Source organism: Phyllostomus discolor, chromosome 5 (genome assembly GCF_004126475.2).
Source record: "Phyllostomus discolor isolate MPI-MPIP mPhyDis1 chromosome 5, mPhyDis1.pri.v3, whole genome shotgun sequence".
Taxonomy (NCBI): Eukaryota; Metazoa; Chordata; class Mammalia; order Chiroptera; family Phyllostomidae; genus Phyllostomus; species Phyllostomus discolor.
The window spans coordinates 34,177,889-34,201,357 of NC_040907.2; the positions used below are offsets into that span (position 1 = coordinate 34,177,889).

The 23,469-nt window shown below is 48.7% G+C and overlaps 1 protein-coding gene across 9 annotated transcripts in view; it reads right to left on the reverse strand.

Annotated features, from left to right (window-relative positions):
• LOC114496646 (BEN domain-containing protein 5) overlaps positions 1-23,469 on the reverse strand; it is a 1,079,970-nt gene that overhangs the window by 204,326 nt on the left and 852,175 nt on the right. For 5 of the 9 annotated variants that reach the window (XM_036026055.1, XM_036026054.1, XM_036026056.1 and 2 more), the window contains 2 exons: positions 17,577-17,710; positions 15,139-15,523 (listed from right to left, as the gene is read on the reverse strand). The exons of 2 other annotated variants lie outside the window; for them this stretch is intronic. In XM_036026055.1, the coding sequence (XP_035881948.1) occupies positions 15,139-15,523; positions 17,577-17,710 (519 nt within the window). Of the gene's footprint in view, positions 1-6,555; positions 6,948-15,102; positions 15,524-17,576; positions 17,711-23,469 lie in introns of those variants that run through there. 2 more of the 9 variants (XM_036026058.1, XM_036026059.1) reach the window with 2 other exon arrangements.

The following is a 23,469-nucleotide window of genomic DNA, read 5'->3' on the forward strand; positions in this document are numbered from 1 at the left end:
AAGACCTGACCAACAATCTGGTGGTGGTTCCAAGTTCAATCGCCACATCCTAGACTTTGGCTGGTGGTAGGAAGGCACTGGTAATTTTATCACCAACATTCCTCACGACAGGGCTTCCCATAATAAGAATTCATTCCTGAATTGCGGGCAGCTGCCATCCGCAAGACAGAATTCTGTAGTCTCCACGATTTAAGCGTGAGCCATGCACAAAGCTCAATGTAAGATGGCTGGGAAGAACAAAGCATGGCTCATCTTGATAGAATTTAGACCCCATTTCTGTCTCTGCCGTCTTAATTGTGCACCCCCAGGTGAGTGAATTGTATATGCAGACAGAAGCTGGCAGAGGGAAGGGCTGGCAGCATCCTAATAGTTCTGGTAGCATCTCCCAACGGTGGACTCCCTATTCAAGGGCTGGGCCTCTGTCTTATTCTTTTCTTTGCCCCCAACACCTGGCACTGAGTAGGTGCTCTCTGAATGTTTGCTAAATGGATAAAAGAATGAATGAATGATTCCAACGTTTCAGAAGCAGATGCCAAAGTTTGTCCCCTCTCTGGGAGAGATCTCAGGTTGAGTTGCTGTTTGTTCTTTTCTTAGAGCAAGGAAGAAGTAATTGCTTCCGTTTCCCCTAAAAGGCATGGCTGAGTTGGCATCTTAGGTCTCTTCCTGCTTTGACATTCAGCAACAGGAAAAGAAATAGGCTGAGGGGGAGGTCCACACAGCCGCTGACTCACAGGTCATCTTTGGCAAGATCACATCCTTTCCCTAAAGTCACCTTTTCCTTCTATGAGAGGAAGATGTGGGACAAGAGAACGAATCCAGTTCAGTTCTGCCTTCAGCCTGGTTTTCTCCCATCTGTCTCCACCACGACTGCCGACTGCCGTGCTGTGCTGTCCCAGGCCTCTGCACCTCTGGCTATATTTCTGTCTCAGCCTTGAATGCCACCTTACCTGCCTACCAAGCCCCTGGCCAGACTTCAGAGTGAAGCTTAGATGCCTCCTTTGTGAGACCTCTCACTCTTATTACTGCCAGGTGGGAGGTCTTTGCATTACAAATACTCACAGCTAATTATGTTTGCAGTCACTGGCCAACCCATTGTCCAGGTCAGACTGTGAAGCTCTTCAAGACAAAGGTGTTTGTCTCTTTGCAATTTAGGCGCCTAGGACTGCAGGCTATCAGCAAATTCTTCATGACATGAAAACAGGGAGAGAGTTGTGGGGGAGGAAAGGGCTCAAGTGGGCCAGGGCAAAGATTCCAAAATAAAGCTTGCTGCTGAGGTGAGGGACTTGGGGGTGGAAGTAGGGACGGGTGGGACGCTGTTCTCAAATGTCTGTAACCTCTTCTGTAACCCACGAAGTAGAAATTAGGTTGTTAGGTGGGAATTGGAACCCTGGAGCCAGGAGAATGGACAACTCAGATGGCTGTGGAGGGACATCCATGGGGCATCAGGAGGAGTGAATTCCACCTGCCGAGGGCCCCTCCCCATAGTCAGGCTCCACTCTCAGTGGCCTTCCCAACTCTCCGTGTGCACGCGCACTTGCGCGCGCGCATACACACACACACACACACACACACACACACACACACCCCTTTTCTTCTTGCTTCCCAGTCTTAGCTTGTGCCATTCCCTCTGTCTGGATCATTCCACCCCCAATAATTTCCCCTTCTCCAAACTCCACCAGGGATTCAAGGCCTGACTCAACTACTACCTCTTCCATGAGGCTGCCCCATCCCTTCAAATAGAGATAAGTCAATCTCTCCACCCCTGGGGCTTGGATTTTGGAGTCGGAATGACTGGAGTTTAAATTCTGGATTTGCCCCCTACTGCTAAGGCGAGTTGTGAGCTTCCTCAGGTAGCCAAGCTTTATCCTCCCCGTGATAATCAGATGCACCCATTTGTTTCTGTGCCCGTCTCCCTGGCTAGACTGCTAGGCCCGAGGGTAGGCAGGGACTCTGTCTTTTTCTGTCCAAGTCCAGGGCTGAGCACAGAGCCCAGTTCAAATTCTATCCTCAACAGGTATTTTACACACGAATAATTAACCTCTTTGACCCTGTTGCCCCACCTGGAAGAAGGGATGACAACACCAACTTGTCAAGACTGAAGATTAAATGACTTAACCGAAAATATGAAATGATTAATCCAGAATCAGGCAGAGTGGCTGCTTTGTAAACCGTGGCTCAGCCCCCACCTGCCCCCAGCACACGCATTATACTTGAGGGCTCTAGTTAGGCCAGTGCCCCACTGCAGCTGCTGTGAGCCAGGGGCCTGCTGGTCTTTTGCCCTGAGTGCCCTGCACAAGGTCCAGCTCAGAGCAGGTCCTTATGCTCCCGGCAAACCCGCGCTCCCCTGTGCTCACACTGGTCTCCCCAGGGGCTGGAGAAGTTCTGTCAAATATTGAGGCTATTGTACTGGGATCTTCTGGCTCGGAAGGAAAACTTCTTCCTAACACTCTTGCTCAGTACAGTTTAGCACAAGTGTTAGCACTGCTCTCTGTACCTGCCTCCTTCTCTGGCATTGTACAGAAGGTGCCTGGAGCCTCAGCTCCAGCAAGGAGGGGGGCCAGCCACAGGCACATCTTGGAAGGGGTTTATCAGGAGACTTGGGTGTGAATCCCAGCTGTCTGACCTCTCCGTGCCTCACTTTGCTGCCTGCAAAACGGGGATACCAATAGCCACCCTGCAGGCGGATAATGCCTCTGGAGGAGCCTAGCGCTGAGGCAGGCATGGAACAGCGGCTCAGGCAGAGACAGGCTCAGAAATGGCAGAGAAATGAAGGAATGAACCAGTCGGAAAAGCTGCATGTTCGGTATTACAGAAAGCAATGGAACAAAAAAGCACGTGGTTTCTTTGGGGAGAGAGGGAAGGGCCTCTAGTGCTTTTAATTTAAGAGGGGGAGAAAAACACTTCATTGCAAATTTTGGTCGGCTCTACTCCCGATGTTGGCAATTTACATCTCATTACAACAAACGCTGCAGATTGCTGTTTTGCTTTTAAAAATTTCTGAGGCATTGTTCTTCTTCAAACACATGTGACCAAATTAGCCACAATAATAAGCACTTGCACTAGGAGACAGCATCGTACGATCTGGCGCAGATATTTTAAGTAACAAAGGAACTTTTTTCACTTGTGGAAAGAGTAGGAATATAAAAAAAGAGCCTTTTGATCCACTTCAGGTTTATTTCGGGGGCAATATAGCTCCCATGGAAAGAAATCTCTCAGCTGGATGAAGGAAGCTTTTTATAAAAGCAGAAAAGGTAGTGCTTGTCTTTCCATTCAGTCACTCCCGAGCCCGGTGATCGCGCAGTCCCCCACTGCACACAGAGATCTAGGCCCTGGAAGAGGCACCGGGGACCCAGGGACAAACGAGGCACGGCTCAGTCCTGGGGAAGACAGGAAGTGCATGAGTGACGCACTGTTATGTCACATACAGAGAGTGGGGATTGGTGGGCAGGTGCTGGGCTTGTGAGACTACACGGTGCAAATCCTGGCTCTGTTATTTATTTCACCTCCTCAAGCCTCAGTGGCTTCTTCCAAAGAATAGGAATCATGACAGAGAGTAAGGGGCTTGGCAAATGCTTGTTGGCACAACAAATAAATAAGTTACACCTTTCTTTGTTCTTGTTTATCTTCAATTGGACTAATGTTATTCTTTCTGAAAACCTTCCTTGTAAGTTAATGCTTATGTTACTTCCAGAATGTTTAGAAATCAATCGTCTTCAAAGTAGATATGTTTGGACATTGAATACCATTTCTGATTTCTGCTGAAACAGAAAAGATAATAATACTATACTTTTCTAAAGAAGTACCAAATCCTGCCATTTACTTCTGGGAGTAGGAAGTTTCTCTGCTTTCAGTGTAATTCTAGTTTCTTCATAAATGCAAAATGAATTAAGTCAAAATTCTTAAATGCACATAGAATACCTACTGTGCAGCAGAGGTACCCCAGAGATGGTAAAAAAGAAAAACAGAAAAGGTGATTCCCCTTCATTGAGAAGGACCTGAGCCTAGGGACAGCTACGTAACAGTGAAGGAGGCACACCAGGGTCTTGAGAAGAGACAGGAGCTGGCTCAGACCTCCCTCTGTGAACCCCACCCCCCTTCTCAAAAGGCATCAGCCACTCTCACCTGCTGCTATAGCTACATACCTGCTTCTCAGTCCCATTACGCTCCCAGTGAGGGTGGGGACAAACGTGGTCTCATTCCTTCAGTGAAAGTCTACTAAGTGCCAGTCCTGGGCTAGGCCTTGATTCACAGTCCAGCAGTGGAAAGAGACAGGCAACAGATCATCACCACCCTGTGTTGCTAACAAGGGTGAGGATACGGACTTGGGAACAGAAGCAAAGGAGGAGGTACTGCATCTGGAGGAGACTAGGAAGTCTTCACAAGGATGGATGGATGGGCAGGAGCTTGTTGGGTGTGAAGGGCAGGGCTGGGGTAGTTATCATCATGGAGTTAAAGCACGTGGCACGTAACTGACCCTCACTGACCAGGAAGTGAGCAACATGATGATCTGCCCAGACTTGGGGAGGGAGAGATCACCACTGCATCAGTGATCCTGGAAGGCTTCAGGGAAGAGGTGAACTCTTACAGGAGCTTTGAAGGGTGAGTAAGATCTGGGGGAGGTAGAGGGGTGGTCAGGCAGGCAGGGGGTGGGATCAGTAAGCAGTGACTCTTCAGGACCTTCTCCCTTCCCTGTTCATTCTCTGAGCGCCCTCGTCAGGGAGGGCTGGAGTAGGCTTGGCTGGGCAGAGGCATGAGAAATAGTTTTAGCCTGAGGTCCTGGGCTTGGTAGATGCCCCCACAGTGCAGCCAGGCCCTTGGAGACTCAGAACCACAGAACAGCAGAAAGGGGTGATGGAAGTGGGCCCAGGTCCCCAGTCATGGTGGGGGGGGGGATCAAGGTAATTTCCCAACTTTGAGGAATTACAGATGCCCATTTCAAATGACATATGTGCTTTTCCCTGAGAAGGACAGGTGACTGGCACTGATTAAACATCTTTGTTTGGTATCTTCCATCAAAATACCTGTTATCTTGGTAGGTCTTTTCACCCCACTGTCCTGAGATTATTTAACATCCCCCTGGCTGGAAGTGAAACTCCAAGGGCAGTCACGGTCTGGTTCACTGCTCTATCCCCAGCACCCAGCACAATGTTCCTGGCGCACATCAACACTCATTCAACATGTTGAATGAAAGAAGTTAATCCTCATGGATGTCCTGCAAGATAGATCTTATAATCTCTGTAGAGGCTCAGAGAGGTAAAGAAATTTGTTTAAAGTCAGACAGAGGGTGAGCTCCCAAATTGAGGGGTGTAGATTGCATTCCAAAGACTTGCTCTTTCCACTACCCTATACCTCCTCCGCTAACTACAATTTTCACTTCTCACCATCTTTCACATAACGCCCAACCTGTGGGCCCTCAGCTCACCTCTAATCTTCCCTGACCTTCCCAGGGAGTCCATGAAGAACTCCATAGTGGTGCAGGGAGGTGGCAAGGAGGAGGGAGTGTCACTAGGATTCACCTCACCTCTAGGAGCTCTGAGCCTGTCCTCTGCCAGCTGGTGACCAGAGAAAATGGGGCTGGTTTTTCAACTCTGGCTCTTCTACCCCCTTCCCACCCAACAATCTGGGCCCAGACTGAGTCTAAACAGCAGGGACATGCCGATCAGCATGGGTCTGCCCTGCCCTGAGCCCTGAAGGCCCTGCCCAGGCACTGAACTCATGAGGATTGGCCTTCGGTCCTGGACCGGAACAGGCTGGGCTGGGTGGCTGAGGGGCTGTGGTGGGAATAAGGGGGAGTAAGACTGACCACTGAGGGGCTGCTGTGAGGCACAGGGAGTGCCTGAGGACAGAAGTTGTGGAGAGGCAGTTCCACTGAGTGGCTGATGGCTGCCAACCAAATCAATCCCTGACACTGGCCTTATTTAATCTACCCTTTAGGCCATGAACCTTTCCAGAACAGGGATCTTCTGGAATTCATCTTTGCTTAGTGGTTGTTGACTGACTTGCCTGATTTGGAAGCAATGGTAACACGGAGAGGTCGAGGGACCCTACACCAGGTCACTCCAGTGGGGAGGATCCCCTGTGCACCACCTGCAAGAGGGGCTGGCACAGTTTCTAGTGCTGCCGTCTACCTCTGCAGCCTTGTCTCTCCCTTCTACCTACCTCTCCACTGCACAGCCCTCCCGGAAATGACCTTAAGTTCCTGAATACGCCAGCCTCTCTCACTGTTCCAAGTCTGTTCAGGGTCTCCTGTTGCCTGAGATACCCTTCACTTCCTCTTTATTTGGATAAATCTGACTAGTTCCTCATTTGGGTGCCTTCTCCAGCCACCTTCAGCACACCTGCCCATCAAGTAAGGAGCCTTCCTCTAGCTCCTCTCCCTACTCCCTGAGAGCCCAGGTGCATAGCAAGGCTCACACTGAGTCCTCACTGTCAGCTGATGAGGTTGTGACTTCTTTGAGGCAGGAAGCGGGTCTTAATGATTTGATTTCCCTGTGCCCAGCACAAGGCCTGGAACAGTGGAGAGTCCAATAAATGTTTCTGCATCAAAACATTTCCCTACAGGCAGAGGCATCAATAGTGGAATGGGCTACACTGGAAGGCAGTGAGTGAACTTCCTGCCTCTAGGGGAATGTTACCGGAGGCTGTGTGATCACTTGGCAGGGAGCCGCTTTCTGTCCTGTGTAGGAGGCTGGACTGCATGGACTCTGGGACTCCTTACAGGACTAAGGTGCTGGGACTCTAAGAATTACCTCCAAACAAACTCAGAGCCACCTGGAACAGCAAGAGAGGGTCCTCTGGGACTTGCTGAACCCTGGTGGCTGGACTGATTCCATCCATCCATCCCAGGTGAACTGATTTAATCTTCACCGATTCCTGATGACTGATTTGTTCAGAGTCCACATGGCATAGGCATGTCCTATTTCCTCTCTGGTCCTCAGTGGTCCCATCTAAAAGATGGGGATGAGAGGTGGGATTAGGTTCTCTTCAAAGAGATAATTTCTATTAAAAAAAAACTAGGAATGTTCTGGTTGGCATCTTGAGGACACAGAACTTGGCAAGGCTAAAACTGTGAAGAAGTGGTGGGCTCTTAGATTAGGCAGGAAAAATCCTATCGAATGGCTCCACAGTCCAGCCACCCCAGAATGCAGTACAGTGTATGAAGGGGGTGTAATCAAGAGGGTGGGCAGGAGACAGGCTGCTGCCCAAGTACACAGGGTACGAGAGCCTGTGTGATGGGCCCACCTGATGCCTGGAAAAGTGAGACCCGATCAGGCTGAAACCTGGCTCTACCACGTCCTGGCGGTGTGGCCTCAGGCAAGATAACCTCTGAGCTTTATCCGAGATGATCTATCCACTGCTAAGGTTGTTTTATGTATGAAAAGCACCTACCCTCAGGCCCCAAGCAGGTGTTCAAAGAGGCCAGTCCTTGCCCAGAAGGCACACTTGCCCACCTTTCCCACTTCAGTCCCTCTGACTGGCCAATCCAGCAGCAAACAGGCCTGTTACATGGCCACGCCCCAGCCGAAGGCCCGCAGGCACGTTCCTATGCGGGCAGTGCAGAAACACTCGCCTGCGTGTTCCTGCTGCCTGAGCGGGTAGCAAAGGGGCAGTGCAGGGTTGTCCCGCAGCCCCACTGCCCCACAACAAGGAGCTCTAGGGAGCAAGAAGGGTCTTACACGGCTCTGCACTCTGAAAGCAGTTCTTAAAATAGTCTGGCACGGACTGTGGCTACTTCTGATTCAGTCCACAGGGCAATGAGTCCTTGCAAGTGGAAGATGACCCATATGTTTAAGAGAAACAATTCCGGGACTCCCCGCTAGATCTTCTCCTGTCCTGGATCCAGGAAAGTGAAGGAGGTGCAGGGCACTGTGGTTTCTGGCCCAGCTCCACCACTGACAGAGGCGGGTGGCAGGCTGGGGGCCTCCTGGGCTCCCCTCGCTAAGGGGGATAAGAAAACCTGACCTGACTGGATGTCTCACCCACCCTTTTCAGCTGTCTCTCAAAGCCCAGCTTTTGTGAGCACTCCTGCTTGTTGGTGAGAATGAACTGAAGGATGAAGCAGATGGAAAAGAGCTCTGAGATAAACAGGACAGGGCTATGGGGAAGCTGAGCCATAACGAGTGATGTCTGAAGAATCAAGGGGCTCAAAGGAGCGGCCCAGGACCTGAGCTGGGAAGATGAAAACATGCCCATGTGGGCCTGGGGAAGCAGTCTATGAACTGCAGACCAGTGAACTTGAAATCAAGTCTAGGCATAGCTATAAAGTGGACTACTCAAACATGATTTCTGAGAATTTATAAGGGAAGGTGACAATCTCCAGCAGACACAGGATTTGACCAAAGATTAAGATACGCCAGACAACCCCACCCGTGCTCTTATATAGGACAATGAGTGCTTCTGATGTGCCAAGCATTGCACTCACACTTCCATGTGCATCCTCAAATGATCTCACATCATTAATGTGGGACCCGCAGAGCACTCACTATGTGTGCCGGCCCCTGGGCAGAGGTCTTTATAAGCATTTGCTCATTTAAATCTCTTACGAACCATAAGTTGGTGCAGTCATTGACTTTGCTCCAAGGATAAGGAAACTAAGGCCCAGGAAGGTAAGTAACTTTCCCAAAGTAACAAGATTAGCTTGTGGAGAAGCCGGGGTTCAGAGCCCCAGTATTTCTGATCTCAGGACCCATGCAGGCTCTTCATCACTGAGCAGGCTCCCCTGCCCGTACCACAAAGGCATGAAGACATCCATTTTACAGAGGAGAATGTGGAGGCTGAGAAGGGTTGAACCATTTGCTTGAAGTTACACAGGCAATGCATTAAAGAGCTGGGATTCAAACCCGAGTAATATCTGTTGCCAAAGCTCTGGTCCCCTCCAGTACAGGGGCAGCCAACAGGAGGCATTTGACTGATGTTAGCTGTCTTTTCAAAGACACCATCAGAGACCTGTGCTTAAAGAATCCAGCTTAGACCACAAAGGATTTTAAAGATCAAAGCTGGTATTTTCACGGACCTTGGGCAGAACACAAGGCAAGAGCCCAGAGGGGAACAGAGGTGATAGAAAGCCAGCTCCAAAGAGCCAAGACAGATTTGCACGCCACAATGGCTTTCCCCTTCTTCAAAAATTTCCACCACCTTGTGATCTGGCCAACAGGGATATTGTCTTTTCTTTTCGCATTCTCTTCTCTCAAATGGAGAAAATAATTTATACCTGGCCTCGCAATGAGGTTATCGGAACAGTCCAATGATATAAAAATATCAAGGTGCTTTGAAACCTGTAAAGTGCCGTGGGTGTGTGAATCACTGTTATTATTATGGTCTCTGCCGCTTCTGGTGAGAACTCATCGTTTCCACCTGCCGTCCCGGACAAAGCGCACATGCTCCGAACCATCACATGCCCCTCCTCAGTTCCACCTGCTTTGTTCTGCCGAGCTCCTGTTGTGTGCATGTCTGTGCTGCCCACTGGACCATGTGTGCATCTGTTTTTTTTAAATTAATTTTTTGAGGGAAAGAGAGACAGACAGAGAGAGAAATATCGATTTGCTGTTACACTTACTTATGCACTCATTGGTTGATTCTTGTATGTGCCCCGACCAGGGATGGAACCAGCAACCCTGGTGTATCGGGACAATGCTCTCACCATCTGTGTACCTGGCCAGGTCGTATGAGCATCTTGAAGGCATGTATTTTATCTCCTCCTCCCTATATTCCTCACACAGCCCTTTTGAGCCTTTGTTGAACTAACAGTACCTGAATTACACCAAAATAAATTTAACCACTTAAGAGGTACATACAGTGCTAAAAACAGAGAAGGATATCTAAGCCTTGTCTTTGACCTCTAAGAACAAAGAATCTAGCCGAGGAGAAACCGAGAGAGACCCAGGAGTTTAATCCTTCACATACACCAGAGCTCACCCTTGCAACAGGCTCTCCACTGTTCTGTTTCCCCTCATTCCCTTGGAATTCTGGGTAGTCTGCCAAGCCCCAGTTTAATAAACACTAGTCTACCTACCCCAAGCTGGGGAATTTTTAAAAAGACTGTCTTATTCATGCCTATATTCAGGAACTAACACAGTCCTGGCATAAAGCATATCCTCAATAAATGTTGGTTGAATGAATGAATGAACAAGTGAATGAAGAAGTGGATATATACACAAGTAAATCTGTACTTTATAAATTAGAATATCTCCATGTTTTTTGCATCCCCAGTACTTACTTCTGAGGAGAAGGGAGGGAAGGTGGGGGAGGGGAGAGGAGGGGACTGACACTTACTGAACATCTACAACACGCTGGTCCCAGGGCTGTATTGTGGTGTCCCCTTATGCACAGGGGCACGTTCCAAGATCCCAGTGGATGTTTAAAACTGCAGATGGTACCAAACCCTATGTATACTATGATTTTTCCCTACACATACACGTTTTCTCTTAAAGGAAGACTGTGTGGCTTTTGCCAGCATCACTAACCCTTGCATTTTGGGGCCATTATTAAGTAAAATAAGGGTTACTAACACAGTGCTGTGCTACTGCAGCAGCCTAATAGCTGAGACAGCTGAGTAACTAGTGGGTGGTAGTGCGTGCAGCGTGGACGCTCTGGACTCAGGGCTGATCCCCTCCAGGGTGGGACAGGGCAGAATGGAGCCAGAGTTCATCTTGCTACTCAGAATGGCATGCGGTGTAAAGTTATGAATTATTTATGAAATTTTCCACGTAATAATTTTGGACCTCAGTTGACTGCAGGTAACTGAAACCGAAGAAAACAAAGCCACGGATGAGGAGGGACTGCTGTGTTCTTTACATACGCTTCCTCACTTAATTTTAACACTGCCACAGAGGGCTGAGCGAAGGGTGGGAGAATGAGGTTCCTTCCATGGGAGAGGGCTGCTTTCCATGCTAAGAGCGCAGAAAAGGGAAGCTCTGTTTTCCAGAGAGATGTCCTTGGGGGTGGAGGGTAGTGCAGAGGGGTCGCCTCCATGTCAGGGACAATGATGTCCCAAGAACAAAAGAAGGCCAGGTGGGATGAGGGCCCAGAGAGAGAGGACACAGGACCAGGTGTTAGGAGACCCCTGAAAATAGGCCCATGACACTTTCTGGGCTTGTTTCCTCATCAGCAAGAGGAGGGCAATAGCCTATATCCTCTGTACAGTTTTCCACAACTCCATGACGCCATATTCTAGAGAATCTTTTCCTGTTAAATTCATTTTGAGTTTATTTGTGGAATGAATGAGAGTGAATAAATGCACAAATGAAAGAGTGCCATCCAGTGACATCTCTAAAACATCTTATACCATTTTGCTGCCATCCCCACCAGGTACTCCTGGTTGCGAGGGGACCTGCTTGCCACCCTGAAGTCCCCTTAGGCTCAAGAGGCAAGGCTCCTGCGCTCTGCCCCCTCCCACCCACTGCCTGAAGGGCTCCAACTCCTAGCAGAGTCAGCAGCAATTCTTTCCAGAATGACCTGCTGGCGGCCTTCCTTATCTGAATTTGCCTGTTGCAGCAGGAATGATTCAGCACTCAAGGTAGACAAAGGCCGTCAAACCAGGTCCAGGGGCAGGATGAACATGTAAAAATACGCAAGCACAGGCCTCCAAGAACAACACTCAAGCCAGGCCCAGGAGACAGAGCACAGCACAGCCCAGGCCACACGTCAACCCCAGGCCAGAATGTGCTCCTCAGAGGGCACGTCAAGCCCAGAATCAGAGATGGTCTTTCAGCCACTTTCTGGCTGTTCTTTGCCTTATTCTAGGTTTCCCATTGTTATGTATGGAGCAGGAGCTGTTACAACAGGGGGGTTTCTTTCCAAACTCACCAAAAGATAGATCTACTTCAAATGCTAGTCCCACCCCTAGAATTTTACTTATGTGTTTACATCACTACCCCCTGCCCAACTTCCAATGTCTTAGTCTTCTTTTTATATCCCCAAGTTTCTAGGCTGAGACTGAATGAACTGAGTGAGTGAACTGCATATATATATGCAGGTTCATTTGTTCATTGTCTTCTATATTAGAAGAATTATTCCTTTTGCCTTCTATAATAGAAGATCCAGAGACAGAGAAGTTAGTTAACTCGTTCAAAGTCATATAGCCAATTGCTGGTTAGAGAACCAGAGTTAAAAACCAAACTGTCTTTGCCCCTTCACTAAATGGTATGGAAAAGGAGCTAACAGCCACGAAGCACTGACAGAATGCCAGGCACTCCCTGTGCAGTGTGTCACGAGGCTGTGAGAAGGGCATTATTATTTCCATTTTACAGATGAGAACATCAAGGCTCAGAGAGGTGTTCTCTGCCTAGATTGCTCCTCACTCTTCCCGCCCACTCTTCCCTCAGGGTCCAGCTCAGAAGTCATTTCCTTCTGGAAGCCTTTCTTCCCTGACCCCCCACATTCAGCAGGTGCCCTCTTCTGCTGTCCCACAGCCCCATGTGCATCTGTCCTATGTTGGCATTCATGCACTGTGCCACCATGGATTACATGTGTGACACTTTGAGCTCTTCAAGGGCAGAGGCCAAGGGCTGAATCTTAAATTGAAATTTTAACTGCACGCAAAAAGCCTGGCACACAGCAGCAGATTAGTAAATATTTGAGGAAGAAAGAAAAGAAGGCTCCCAAAGCCGCAGAATTGGAAAGTGAGGAAGCTGGGGTTTGAATCAAGCCTGGTCCCAGGGACTAGACTAGTTCCATGGACAATGACCTTCCCCTACAGTAGAGACCCTTTCATTATATTCTTGCAGATCTGTCTTAGAACTCAGCACATCCTCAGTCTCCAATTAGCTGTAAGTGTGAATCGATGGACCGTAAGCTTTCACAGGTCAGGATGGGGTGTGATTTTCTGGGGTGCTGTGCAGCCCCCAACACAGGCACTGCAAATGGTGGGCACTGCGTGCACACCTGTGGTTTGAGCTGATTTCAATCAGTCCATCCCACTGTGGTGATGACAGTGACTCAGGGCAGGGACGAGCCAGCCACTGGCTCTCATGACAGCACTCAAGGCCTGTGGATGGGAGAGCACGGAAACATCAAGGTCAAGTCTAAGTGTTTTAAGACAAAAGAGGCATATACTGATGTAAAGTGCAGAGAATCTTACTGCCCCAGAGGTTCAGGAGTGGTTTCTGGGGTTTCAGCTCAGTGCGCGACCACGTAAGACAGGTGGTCTCCCTGGGAGTGGGAAGAACACTGTGGGGAGCTGGTGTTACCGTGCTTCCCTCAAGGAGCTTACAGCAGGCATGGTATACATAGCGTAGTGAAAACGAGTTATTGGTCTAAAGACCAGGATACACTTTTTCTCTCTGAAAATTCCAGCTCTGTCCTCACCCACCACTCTCACTCCAAGACTGACACAGCTCTCACAAATTTTTAGTTAGGGTTTCTCTCTGGGATTTCATTTTGACAAAGAGTTTTAATAACCTCTTAAGTCGAATGCCACATGTGACCTTTAGTGTCACTGTGCACCTCTGAAAGGCTCTAATCTGGGAGAATGACCACAGCCAAGGCAGAGTCGGGGAGTGAGGAAACTACCTGAGTAGGAATCAGGAGACTTGGTTTGAGACGAGCTCCTGCTCCAGCATCTGCCTCCCTAGGGACTCTGGGTGCGACCTGACCTCAGGTTCCTTCTCTGTGAGGGGGGCATGGAAAGGCCTCTTGGCCGACTCCCTGGGCCATCCTGATGATCTACTGAGAACCTACTTCCTTGGGATATACTTAAAGGAGTAAAGGGCGCCTTGCCCTGGCCAGGTGGTTCAGTTGGTTGGAGCGTTGTCTCAAATACCAAACAGCTGTGGATTTGATTCCTGGTCAGGGCACACACCTAGGTTGCAGGTTCAACCCCCAGTTGGGGTGGGTACAGGAGGCAACTGATTGGTGTTTCTCTCTCACATTGATGTTTCTCTCTCTTTCTTTTTCTTTAAAACCAATAAACATATCCTCAGGTGAGGTTTAAAAAAAAAGTAAAGGGCGCCTATACATGTAAGTAAGGTAGGGTAAGAGCACATTTATCTAAACTTCAAAGAGGAATGAGGCTTTATGTATAAATCTGTGATTGAGATAATGGAAACTTCCTTCTTGAATACAAGATTGTATTTGATTTAAACTCTAGGGACAGAGATTGTGTTTCTACACTAGATGACTCCCTTTTTTAAGCAAGGCACACTGATGCAGGGTTATCTGTGACTGTCTTCAGGGCTGTGGAGGCTATGGACGTGTGTTATACTGATTTCCTCGAAAATGGCCTCTACCTTCTATAATTCTGAGCTCCTGTGTTCTGAAAGTGTTTCTGTCTTTTGTCTACGGTAAACAGTCATTTCTTCCTGCTGTCAAGCTCGATGTCTTTCAGAATTCCCCTTATTTCTGCTTCAAAACTATGTTAGAGGAGAAAACGTAAAAACCTTGTTTGTTAAAACCAGGTGCAGTCTGAGTCTGAGTTCTATGAGCAAACCAAAGGAGTTTTATACTTCTTTATAGTAATCTTCCTCAGGTCATGTGCCTCTCTGCTCAAAAGCTTTTTAATGCTTCTCATTCCTACCAAAACAAGTCCAGGCACCACAGGCGGGTGCTCTTTTCAAAGCCTTCAGTTATCTGCCCTCAGACCACGTTCGCAGTCTAGCTTCTCAGTGCGCTCCAGGTGTTTCCCGTACTCCGGGACCGAGTCCACGGCCTCCTCTGGTGCCTTAAAACAACCCCCCGCCTTCAAGGCCCAGTTCAAGGCCTCCCTTCTTTCTGCAGACTCCCTCAGTTAGAAATAACCCCTCCCTATCCTTTGAACTCTCCTAACATTTTATCTTCATCACTCCCATGGCATTTATCACTTTCTGACTTAAAGAAATGACTTTTTTAGGACCACGTCTAGATCTCTTTACTGTATCCTAAAACCACCTTGGAGAGGTTTCCTGTAAGCCCTGGCATTGCGTCTTGCTGACTGTATGCCTAAGTGAGTGGTGACAAACACTCTCTGAGCTCTTGTTCTCTGAGCCACACTTCTCAGTGTTTCCCACTGTGTTGCAGATTCTCTAGATTGCTGAGGCTGCTGCATTCATGAGCTCCTGTCAGGTTTACTGGGCAGGGCCCGCTCTCCCCTGTGCCCTCCTGGCGGAGGGGCTGCCCCACACATCCCACCTGTATGCAGCGGCGGGCAGCCCGCGGGGCACTCACCGCTGCCGAGCCTTAGGAGCAGCACGTCCTGCAGCCTGCGGTTGAGGTCACGGAGCTCCTTCATCTCGGACACAAGCGCCCCGCACTCCTTGAGCTTCTTGGCCTGTTGCACTAGCTGCCTCCGCGTCCGCTCCAGCTCCTGCTGCAGGTGGCGCATCTCCTCCTGCTGCTGCTGGTAGGTGCGCAGCAGCTCCTCGTACAGAGCCCGGGGCACAGCGGCCTCCTCCAGACTGTCCATGTCCTCTGTGCCCGGCGAGGCCGCCACGAAGACCTCTTCTGGACACGTGCTGTGGCCCAGGCTCAGGCCGTTCTGCTTCTCTAGTCGGGCCACCACGGCCTCGATGCTCTTGTGCGCCACTTCGCTCGGCTTCCGCCCCTCGGGTCTCTGTGTAGGACAACGAGAATCAATTCAGCAAGGGCAGCTGGGACTTTCCTTGGGCTGCGGCTCAATATTTCCCCAGACAATCCTAGAATCACAGAACCACAGAACATCAGTGCTTAGAGGAACCTGTGCGAACACTTAATCAAAGCCCTTCATTTTACAAATGGGGAAACAGAGGCACAGAGTGGGGACGGGTCCTGCCCAAAGTCACACAGTCAGGTGGTGGCAGAACCCAGACTCTGGTTTCCCAGGCCAGCACTTTTTCCATTCCACCACTCTGCCTCTTCCATGCCACTTACACTGTAACCGCCCTCCCCGACTCCCCGGCCACGGCCCCACCCCTAGTGCCCAGATAGGGACTTCCTCACAGGGGGCACTCAACGTGTATTTGCGAAGAATAAGGGAGAAATCAGGGCAAGCCAAGTCATCCTAAGGGAGTTAGCATGAAAATCTCTTCAACACAAACATAAAAGTGAGTAAAAAGGCTATTCCATCAAGTAACCTTTTCTTTAAGAATGCTTTAGTTGGGAAGGATGCAAAGAACTCTCCTCCACTCTCATCTAGGGCAGCAACCCTGTCTTATTTTCTCTGTGTCTCCACTCCTACCCAGACTGGCACTTGGCAGGGGCTTGATAAATGTTAATGAAAAGTTCAAAGAATATGCTAGTGTTGAAAGGTTCTGCAGTTTAACTCCCTCATTTTATGGGCAAGAAAATTGGGGCTCAGGGAGGGGAAGGACTATATTCAGAGTCATGTGGTGAGCTACAGACAGAGCGAGACCCTGAGCTTGGAGCCTGACTTCCAACTCTAGGCTCCTTCTCCCATGTCTGTCAGCCCCTCCTTGGACACTGGCCAAGCTGAAGCTCGGCAAGACAGCAGATACAGAGAAGATAGTTCATTGAGAAGAGAAATTATCCAGGACTACCCAGGGGTTTAGCAGCTGGAGGAAATTCCAGCTCCAGTGGACAAAGCTTCCATTGAGGGGGCATGGGAGTGATAGGACCAGCGGAATTCTTCACCCAGGGCAGGAGGGCCAGGGGCTCTCCTGACTGGGGGCACTTGGGGGAGGCACAGACCGCCGAGGACACAAGATTCCAAACAACTTAACTGTGTCAGTTCAAGCCTGCCTGAATTTCTCACTAAGTTTCTGTAAATTTAAAGAAGAAAAAAACATGATTCTGAAATTGAGTTCCATAACAAAATCCTATCCTGTCATTTTATTCACTGTGAGAGGTGCTGCTAGTCTAGATGAATTCATTAGGTAAAATTGTAATGATCACTTTAGATATCTGTCTGCACCACAACACTGTGAGACCACCAAGGGCGTGACCATATCTGTCTAATCTGCATGACCACAAGGACTGGCACAGGCCCAGACCCATAGAAAGGGTGCAACGGATGCATGGACTAATAAACTCAACTGGAACATTTGGATTATACCTTGGGAATATCCTTGACCTTGTGTCCAAAGTCAGACCATGGTCAATGCAGAAGGCACCCTTCTTTCTCCTCCCTTCCTCTGTGGTACTCAATGCACACACACAAAAACCAGCCAACCAACCAACCCACCAAACTGGAGAGACCAACTGGGGTGCCCACCAAAGGAAATGCAACCTCATGTAAAAGTTCTCTTCTAGCCCATAAGCCCTCTTCTGTGAACCTGGCTCACCCCTTTCCTAGGGATTCCACCCTTAGCTGTTTGGGGCAAGAGGACAGCGACTGGCTTAGAACTGCTGTCCGAGGACAGCTTGCTTAATCATCCTGGAGCTCAGCAGAGAGCTCTCCAGGACCGTGGGCCAGACAGCAATACACTTTCCAAACCTTCAGGGGCCATGACTCTGGGTACACAGGGCAAACAGGACCGTGCTTATGGCACAGCATGAGCCAAGGCTCCCTGGAAGGTTGGCCAGCAAGCATGCTGGCTGTCCCAACCCTCTCCTAACCTGTGACATCAGGGGACACTTATATGGTGAGAGGAGGCCAGGCTAGAATCCTTTAGCTACCAAAATCTGAAAGCGCTCCCACATACTTCCAACAAAAGGAAAGACTTTGTTACCTTGATGTGTCTAAGCTGTGAATCTTCTTCCCCATAATCTTTAACCTCCCCATCTTCTTCTATGTGATTGAGAGAAAGTTTGGGGATTTTTATTTTCTTCTGCATCACACTGTTTTCAAGGTCAGATTTGTCTTCTAAAACGTATATCAAGAGAACAAGGTTCATTATGACTCAAAATGCTAAAAAATGCCCATATCCTTAAAAGCTAGAGAATGACAGAGGCCAGACCAGTTAAAAAGGAAAAGCAAACCAACCGGGGGGGCCTGTCCCCTCCTGCCTATAGGGGCCCCACAGCAGCAGTGCACAGTGAACTCTAGGATCCCGAGCAGCTGCTAAAAGCACTGACTTACAAAGCGTTAAAATGGTGTCCAATGAATTCGCTCACATGTTCCTCTAAGTGCATCTTGACGGGTGGCCTTTTATGGAATTCTAGAATCTGGGAACTGAAGTGGTCCTCAGATTGCTATCTGGTCTGAACTTAACTAGCACATGAATCTCTCAACAACCGAGATCTTTCTAAGCCAAGTGACTTCCCAGAAAAAGTCGGTGGGTTTCCTCCAGTTCAGGTACCAAGAGCCATGAAGGGGATGACAGCTCCTACGGAGGTAAAGCCAGAGCTGGAAGGACAGGGACCTCCCAGCTAGAGGACAGGCTGAGGTAAGACAGAAATAAAAAGAGCAACGAGTAACATTTACTGCCTTTTTACTGGTATCAGATCATAGGACAGAGTTTTATGGGCTCTAGCGACCGACTGGTCCAACTCTCTCGTTCTACAGAGGAGGGCACTCAGGCCCAGGAACGGGAAACAGGCCTCTGGGGTCTCGCCCAGGACTGTGTGCAGAGAGAGCACACCCCGAAGGGCGCTGCACACTGGGAAGTGCTGCACAACTCCAGGGGGGCACTTTTTCTCCCCACTTTCCCATATAACTTCACATAATCTAAAAGGATTTTTTTCTCCTGCCCTGATTTCAAACCTGACTTTCCAAATCTATCTCTCACAGCGCCTGTCAAAAGGAAAAGTTCAAACAGGAGAGTTCCACAGGTAAGACCTTGAAGATGCTCCAGAACTGGCCGCTTGTGGTAAAAAACACTGGCGTCTGTTTACTGGGACTGAACTGAGACTCTGGGAACTACTGTTCCTTACGTTCTTCCAAGGATCCCACTGTAGTATCCTAAATGCTGCTGCTGGCATGTTGTCCAGTGCTGGAGGTGGCACATGGAGGTGGTTAAATCCAATCTCTGAGGGTCTTTATGTGTGAGTGTGTGTGCACACATATGTGATTGTGCTAAACATGCGCTTACACTTTCCCCGGGCCAGGCTTCTCTCCTCACAACTTGTTAGTAAAGCTGAGAAGGAAGCTTATAAGCTCCTGTCTATTCCAGAAGGTAGTCAAATGCCAAATCTTTCTAAATGGCCTTAGGAATGCAACCCCAGCTGGTCAGAGATGGGACTCTGGTAGGAGAGGAACCTCGGTGTGACCCTCAGCTCTTCTGCGACAGAGTGAGGAAGGAGGAGCATGGCCTCAGTCTGACAGAGCTCAGGTGTCTCCTCTGTCACGGGTGGATCACAGCAATAATTCACAGAACTCACTGCACAGTGCCTGGTGCGCAGCAGGCACCCAACGAATGGGATGTTGTAATTGCTATTATCAACATGCTAGGAATCTTTTAATTCCCTAAGCATAAGGTGAATAAAGATGCAGTTTAAAAAACAAAGGAATGACTTATGAAAGAAACAGAGTATAAGGGGCCTGCCCAAGAAAACAAAGAAGTGGTCTACGTTAACAACTTCCTCCTGATCAGAGATGAAAACAGCCCTTCCCACTGCCTGGGTGAGCCTAGATTCTACTTTCACGGGCAAAGCCTGTTTTTGTTCTCTTTGTGTCCATAAAATATATCCAAGGGGTTAGACACGAATAACAACCCATTAGACAGGTGGTCTTTCTAAAAGAGTAAGAGGTTCCTTACAATAGATCATTGTGACTCTTCCTAAGCCAAGAAGCTGCTAAAATGTAAAACCTAAAGAAGGTACCGCAAATGAAGTTATCCTGAAATGGGATGGGTGGATGTTTCCACAGATGAAAAAAAGAGAAAGAGAGAGAGAGAGAAGAGATGAGAGGATGGTGTTAGGATTTCTGAATGTGTTCTTAGCCCAGGCAAAGCTCCTGGGCTAGTTTTCAGTTTGACAAGTTCAAGGGCAATTTTTGAGATGCAGCCACCAAACTGGAAATGATGAGCTGTGCCGTGTCCCTGAGCTGAAACTCTGTTGCCCAGGATCATGCTGATGCAGACAGAAGCAATCAGTCCAACTCCCAAACTAATCTTTAAACTGAGGATGGTCCTTGGAGTGTCCCATGTGACCCTTTCAAAATGCAGATGAGGAAACTGGGCTTCCAAATGGTGAAGTTCATGAATACGTCCATGCAGCAATCGGCCCGGAAATACAGGCGGAGCAGGACAGGCAGGGTTCCCATCTTGAAGAGCTCAGCATTGGGCACGGTCATAGTGCACATGAACAGTGTGAGAACCAAGACCCTATAACCAGGGTCTGGAGCTCTTCCTCCTATGCCTAAGCTTAACACTTACTGAAGATTTATACTTGCAGGATCTAGCCTGGTGCCTGGGGACACAGAGAGTAAGCATCCAGATGGGGGACATGAGATAAAAAGCCGTGGAAGAGATAATCCAGGATCTCAAATACTGAGCAGGAACAAGGGGACAGTAACTACTATAGGCCCTTGGGGGCAAGGGAGGAGGTTACTTCTGTCAGTGAAACCACGGCAGGCTTTTGAGAAGAGGCAGCCTTTCAGGCAGCCTCCTCACTTGCTGGGTGATCGTGGGTAAATTACATTACTTCTCTGAGCCTGTTTCCTCATCTGTGACTTGATGCAAATCCTTTCTACTCACAGTGCCGGAATGCTGGGAAGATGATCAAATCTCTATGTTAAGGACTTGAGCGGAGTAAATGGCGCTTGGACAGTCAGTGCTCACTAAAGAACGGCCATTAAAGACAGCGAGTATTTGGACCACACAGCAGGGGCAGAGAACTAAAGCCAAAAAGGGGAAAATTGGGAAGACACTTCAACTGGAATGATTACAAAAGATGGTTCCGTTATAAGCAGGAAAGAGAGGTGAGGAAGGAAGTCGGAGTGTATAGAAAAAGGCCTTGAAGGCCAAGATCGGAAGAGCTGAGGTTCAGCCAGCAGGTGTGGAAAAAACTAGGAGCCAGACAGCCTGGATTCCAAGCCCAGGTCTGCCACTTGGTGGGGGAGAAGTCAGGCAAGGTGCAGGGGCAGCAAGTGTCATTTCCCCTTTTCTGTGGAAAAGGAGATACAACACTTGCCTCAAGTGGAGATCAAACCAGCTGAGTTAATGCACATTGAAAACACGAGAGCCTGTGCAGACAAGCCAACGGTGGATAACGAAGCTCAGCAGGGCCTGCTGCATGAAACTTGCTTCTTGAGGGGGTGACCTGACCAGCGTCCTGGTTCGGGAAAGGCACCACTCCGGCAGGGCGGCACTCCCCACCTGATGACAGGAGGCCCCCCTCCTACCAGCTGTACCCAAGGCTGCCTGCTCTTCCACCTAGCTGGAACGCCTCCCTCCTTCCTTGTGTGCTTGACGAACTCCGCTCCTCTCCTTCCTCCTCCTCAAAGGTCCCACTGCACATTATACAGCAGGTCCTTCACTAACGTCATTGCATACAACAAGTTTCCTTATAACATTGATGAGATGCCATAAGAACTTAACTCTTGTTTATATCAATTAGTCCCTGGTAAAACTGGTTTTGTTATATACTGTTTCACCACAGTTCCAAGACCCTGTCAAGGACATTAAGTGAGGACTTACTATAAGTATCTTCTCTGTAGCCTTTTTTTATTATGTTGCAACTGTCTGCTTTGGCCCGTACCTTCCCCAGTGGATTGTGAGTAACCTCAGGGCACGGCCCATATCATAGGCTTGGCCATACAAGAGGGACTCATCAAACAAAAATATTAGGGAAGAATAATAAAAAAGAGGCTGCACCAATACTCATAAAAAGATGGTCAAAATCAGGCATCAAGGAAATGCAAATCAAAAGTGAAATGAGATACCCTTTTTACACTCACTTTGGATGGCTATAATCAGAAAAGTAAAAACAAAGGAAGAGAAAAAATGACAAGTGTTGGGAGCATGAGAAGAAATTGGAACTCTCGCATATTCCTGGTGGGACTGTAAAACAGGGCAGCCACTGTGGGAAGCGGTTGACAGTTCTGGATTACACAGTGAAGATGGCTGCAGAATGGTGTGAATACGCCAAGAACCGATGGATTGTACGTTCTTTAAAATGGTGGATTTTATATTACATGAATCATATTTTAATTAAACAATAGGCTACCACTGGTGAAATGTCTACTACCTAGCAGACACCACCATAAGGCTCTTCACATGTTATTTTACACCTCACACTAACCCTGACATTAAGTATTACTAGCCAGAGTTTTTTGTTTTTTTTCCCATAAGGCCTTTAGGCCACCCCAATGGAAAGGTACAGAGTCACGATTTGCTCTAGGTCTCTCTGCCTTCCCAGCCTAAGCTCTACTCTCTCTAAACACATGCCTGGAACATAGTCGAGTCAGAAAAAATGCTGAATGAATGAATGGAGGCTATAGATAAGGACATCTAAAGTCAAAGCAGAAGAACACTCTACCCCGGCATTCCTGCCAGGCGCGGCTGCCCCGGGAAGCAGCCACACAGCAGTAACCACCCCCAGGCACAACAGAAACAGACTGTAGCCAGGCCCTGGGGCTTGAATGGATCCTTGAAAAGGTAGGCTGCATGGCAGAGAAAGTCTCAAGTGACAGGAGTAAGATCCAGAAAGGAGCAGAAACAGATGGTACCTCTCATCACACGCCTCCTGGCCTGGATCCTGGCTGCCCAACACTTGGCCAGGGGATCTTGAGGCTCCTCTAGAGCTCACTAGCCCCCGGCTCCATGCCACTGCTCTCCGGTCTCCTCCCTGCCCAGGGCTCCCTGGATGAGGGCTCAGGAAGACCTGGGGCCTCCATTCATCCTTTTCTGCACTCAGTGCACTTACTGAGCCCCTGTTCCGAGTTGAACACTATGGCAAGAGGTCCTTGTCTTTTGGTCTACGACAACCAGTATGTACTAAGAACTTTCACCAGAATGCAAACTTCGACTTCCTGAGGGACACTGGCTCACATGGGGCTAATCTCTAGATTCCAGGCCTTCCTAACTATTCCTGAGTTGAAGGTGATGCCTCACATCCATATCGAGTCCACAGAAGATGACTGCTCATTCAGAATCATCATAAAAAGTGAAAGAAGTGATTGGGAGAGAAAGGCCCAGGATCTGATAAAAACAGCACATTCTTTGGATCCAGGGGGTTCTGGTTTGGAATTCTAGCTGTGCTTCATACTAACTGTGGGAATATGGGCAAGCTACTTAACCTGTCTGAATCTTGGTCTCATTATCTGTAAAGTCTCTTGTTGTAAGTGTTCAATAAATAGCAGCCGTCAGGCTGCCCCTGTGGGCTACGTGCCTGGCTCTCATCCCATGGCAGAGAGAACCACTGAGGGTATCCGACACACTGAGACTTGATGAAAGAGATGTTACAGGGAGATTCATGTGGCAGTGGCAAGCGAGATGGATGAGGTGTTAGGAGGAGACTGAACGTAGGGTGACAAGAAGCTATAACTCTTAACTGGTCATATTAATGAAGGTGAATGATGGTGTGGATCACCTAAGACAGCAAGTGGCTTCATGTAGCATCTTAATGTGGCTTTGGAGTGTGGTCCTGGCTTTGAATTCCAGGAAACCACACAAGAAACTAGCAGTTGGATGAAACTAGCTCAGAAGGATGAGGAAAACTCTGTAGTCAACATGCCTTTGC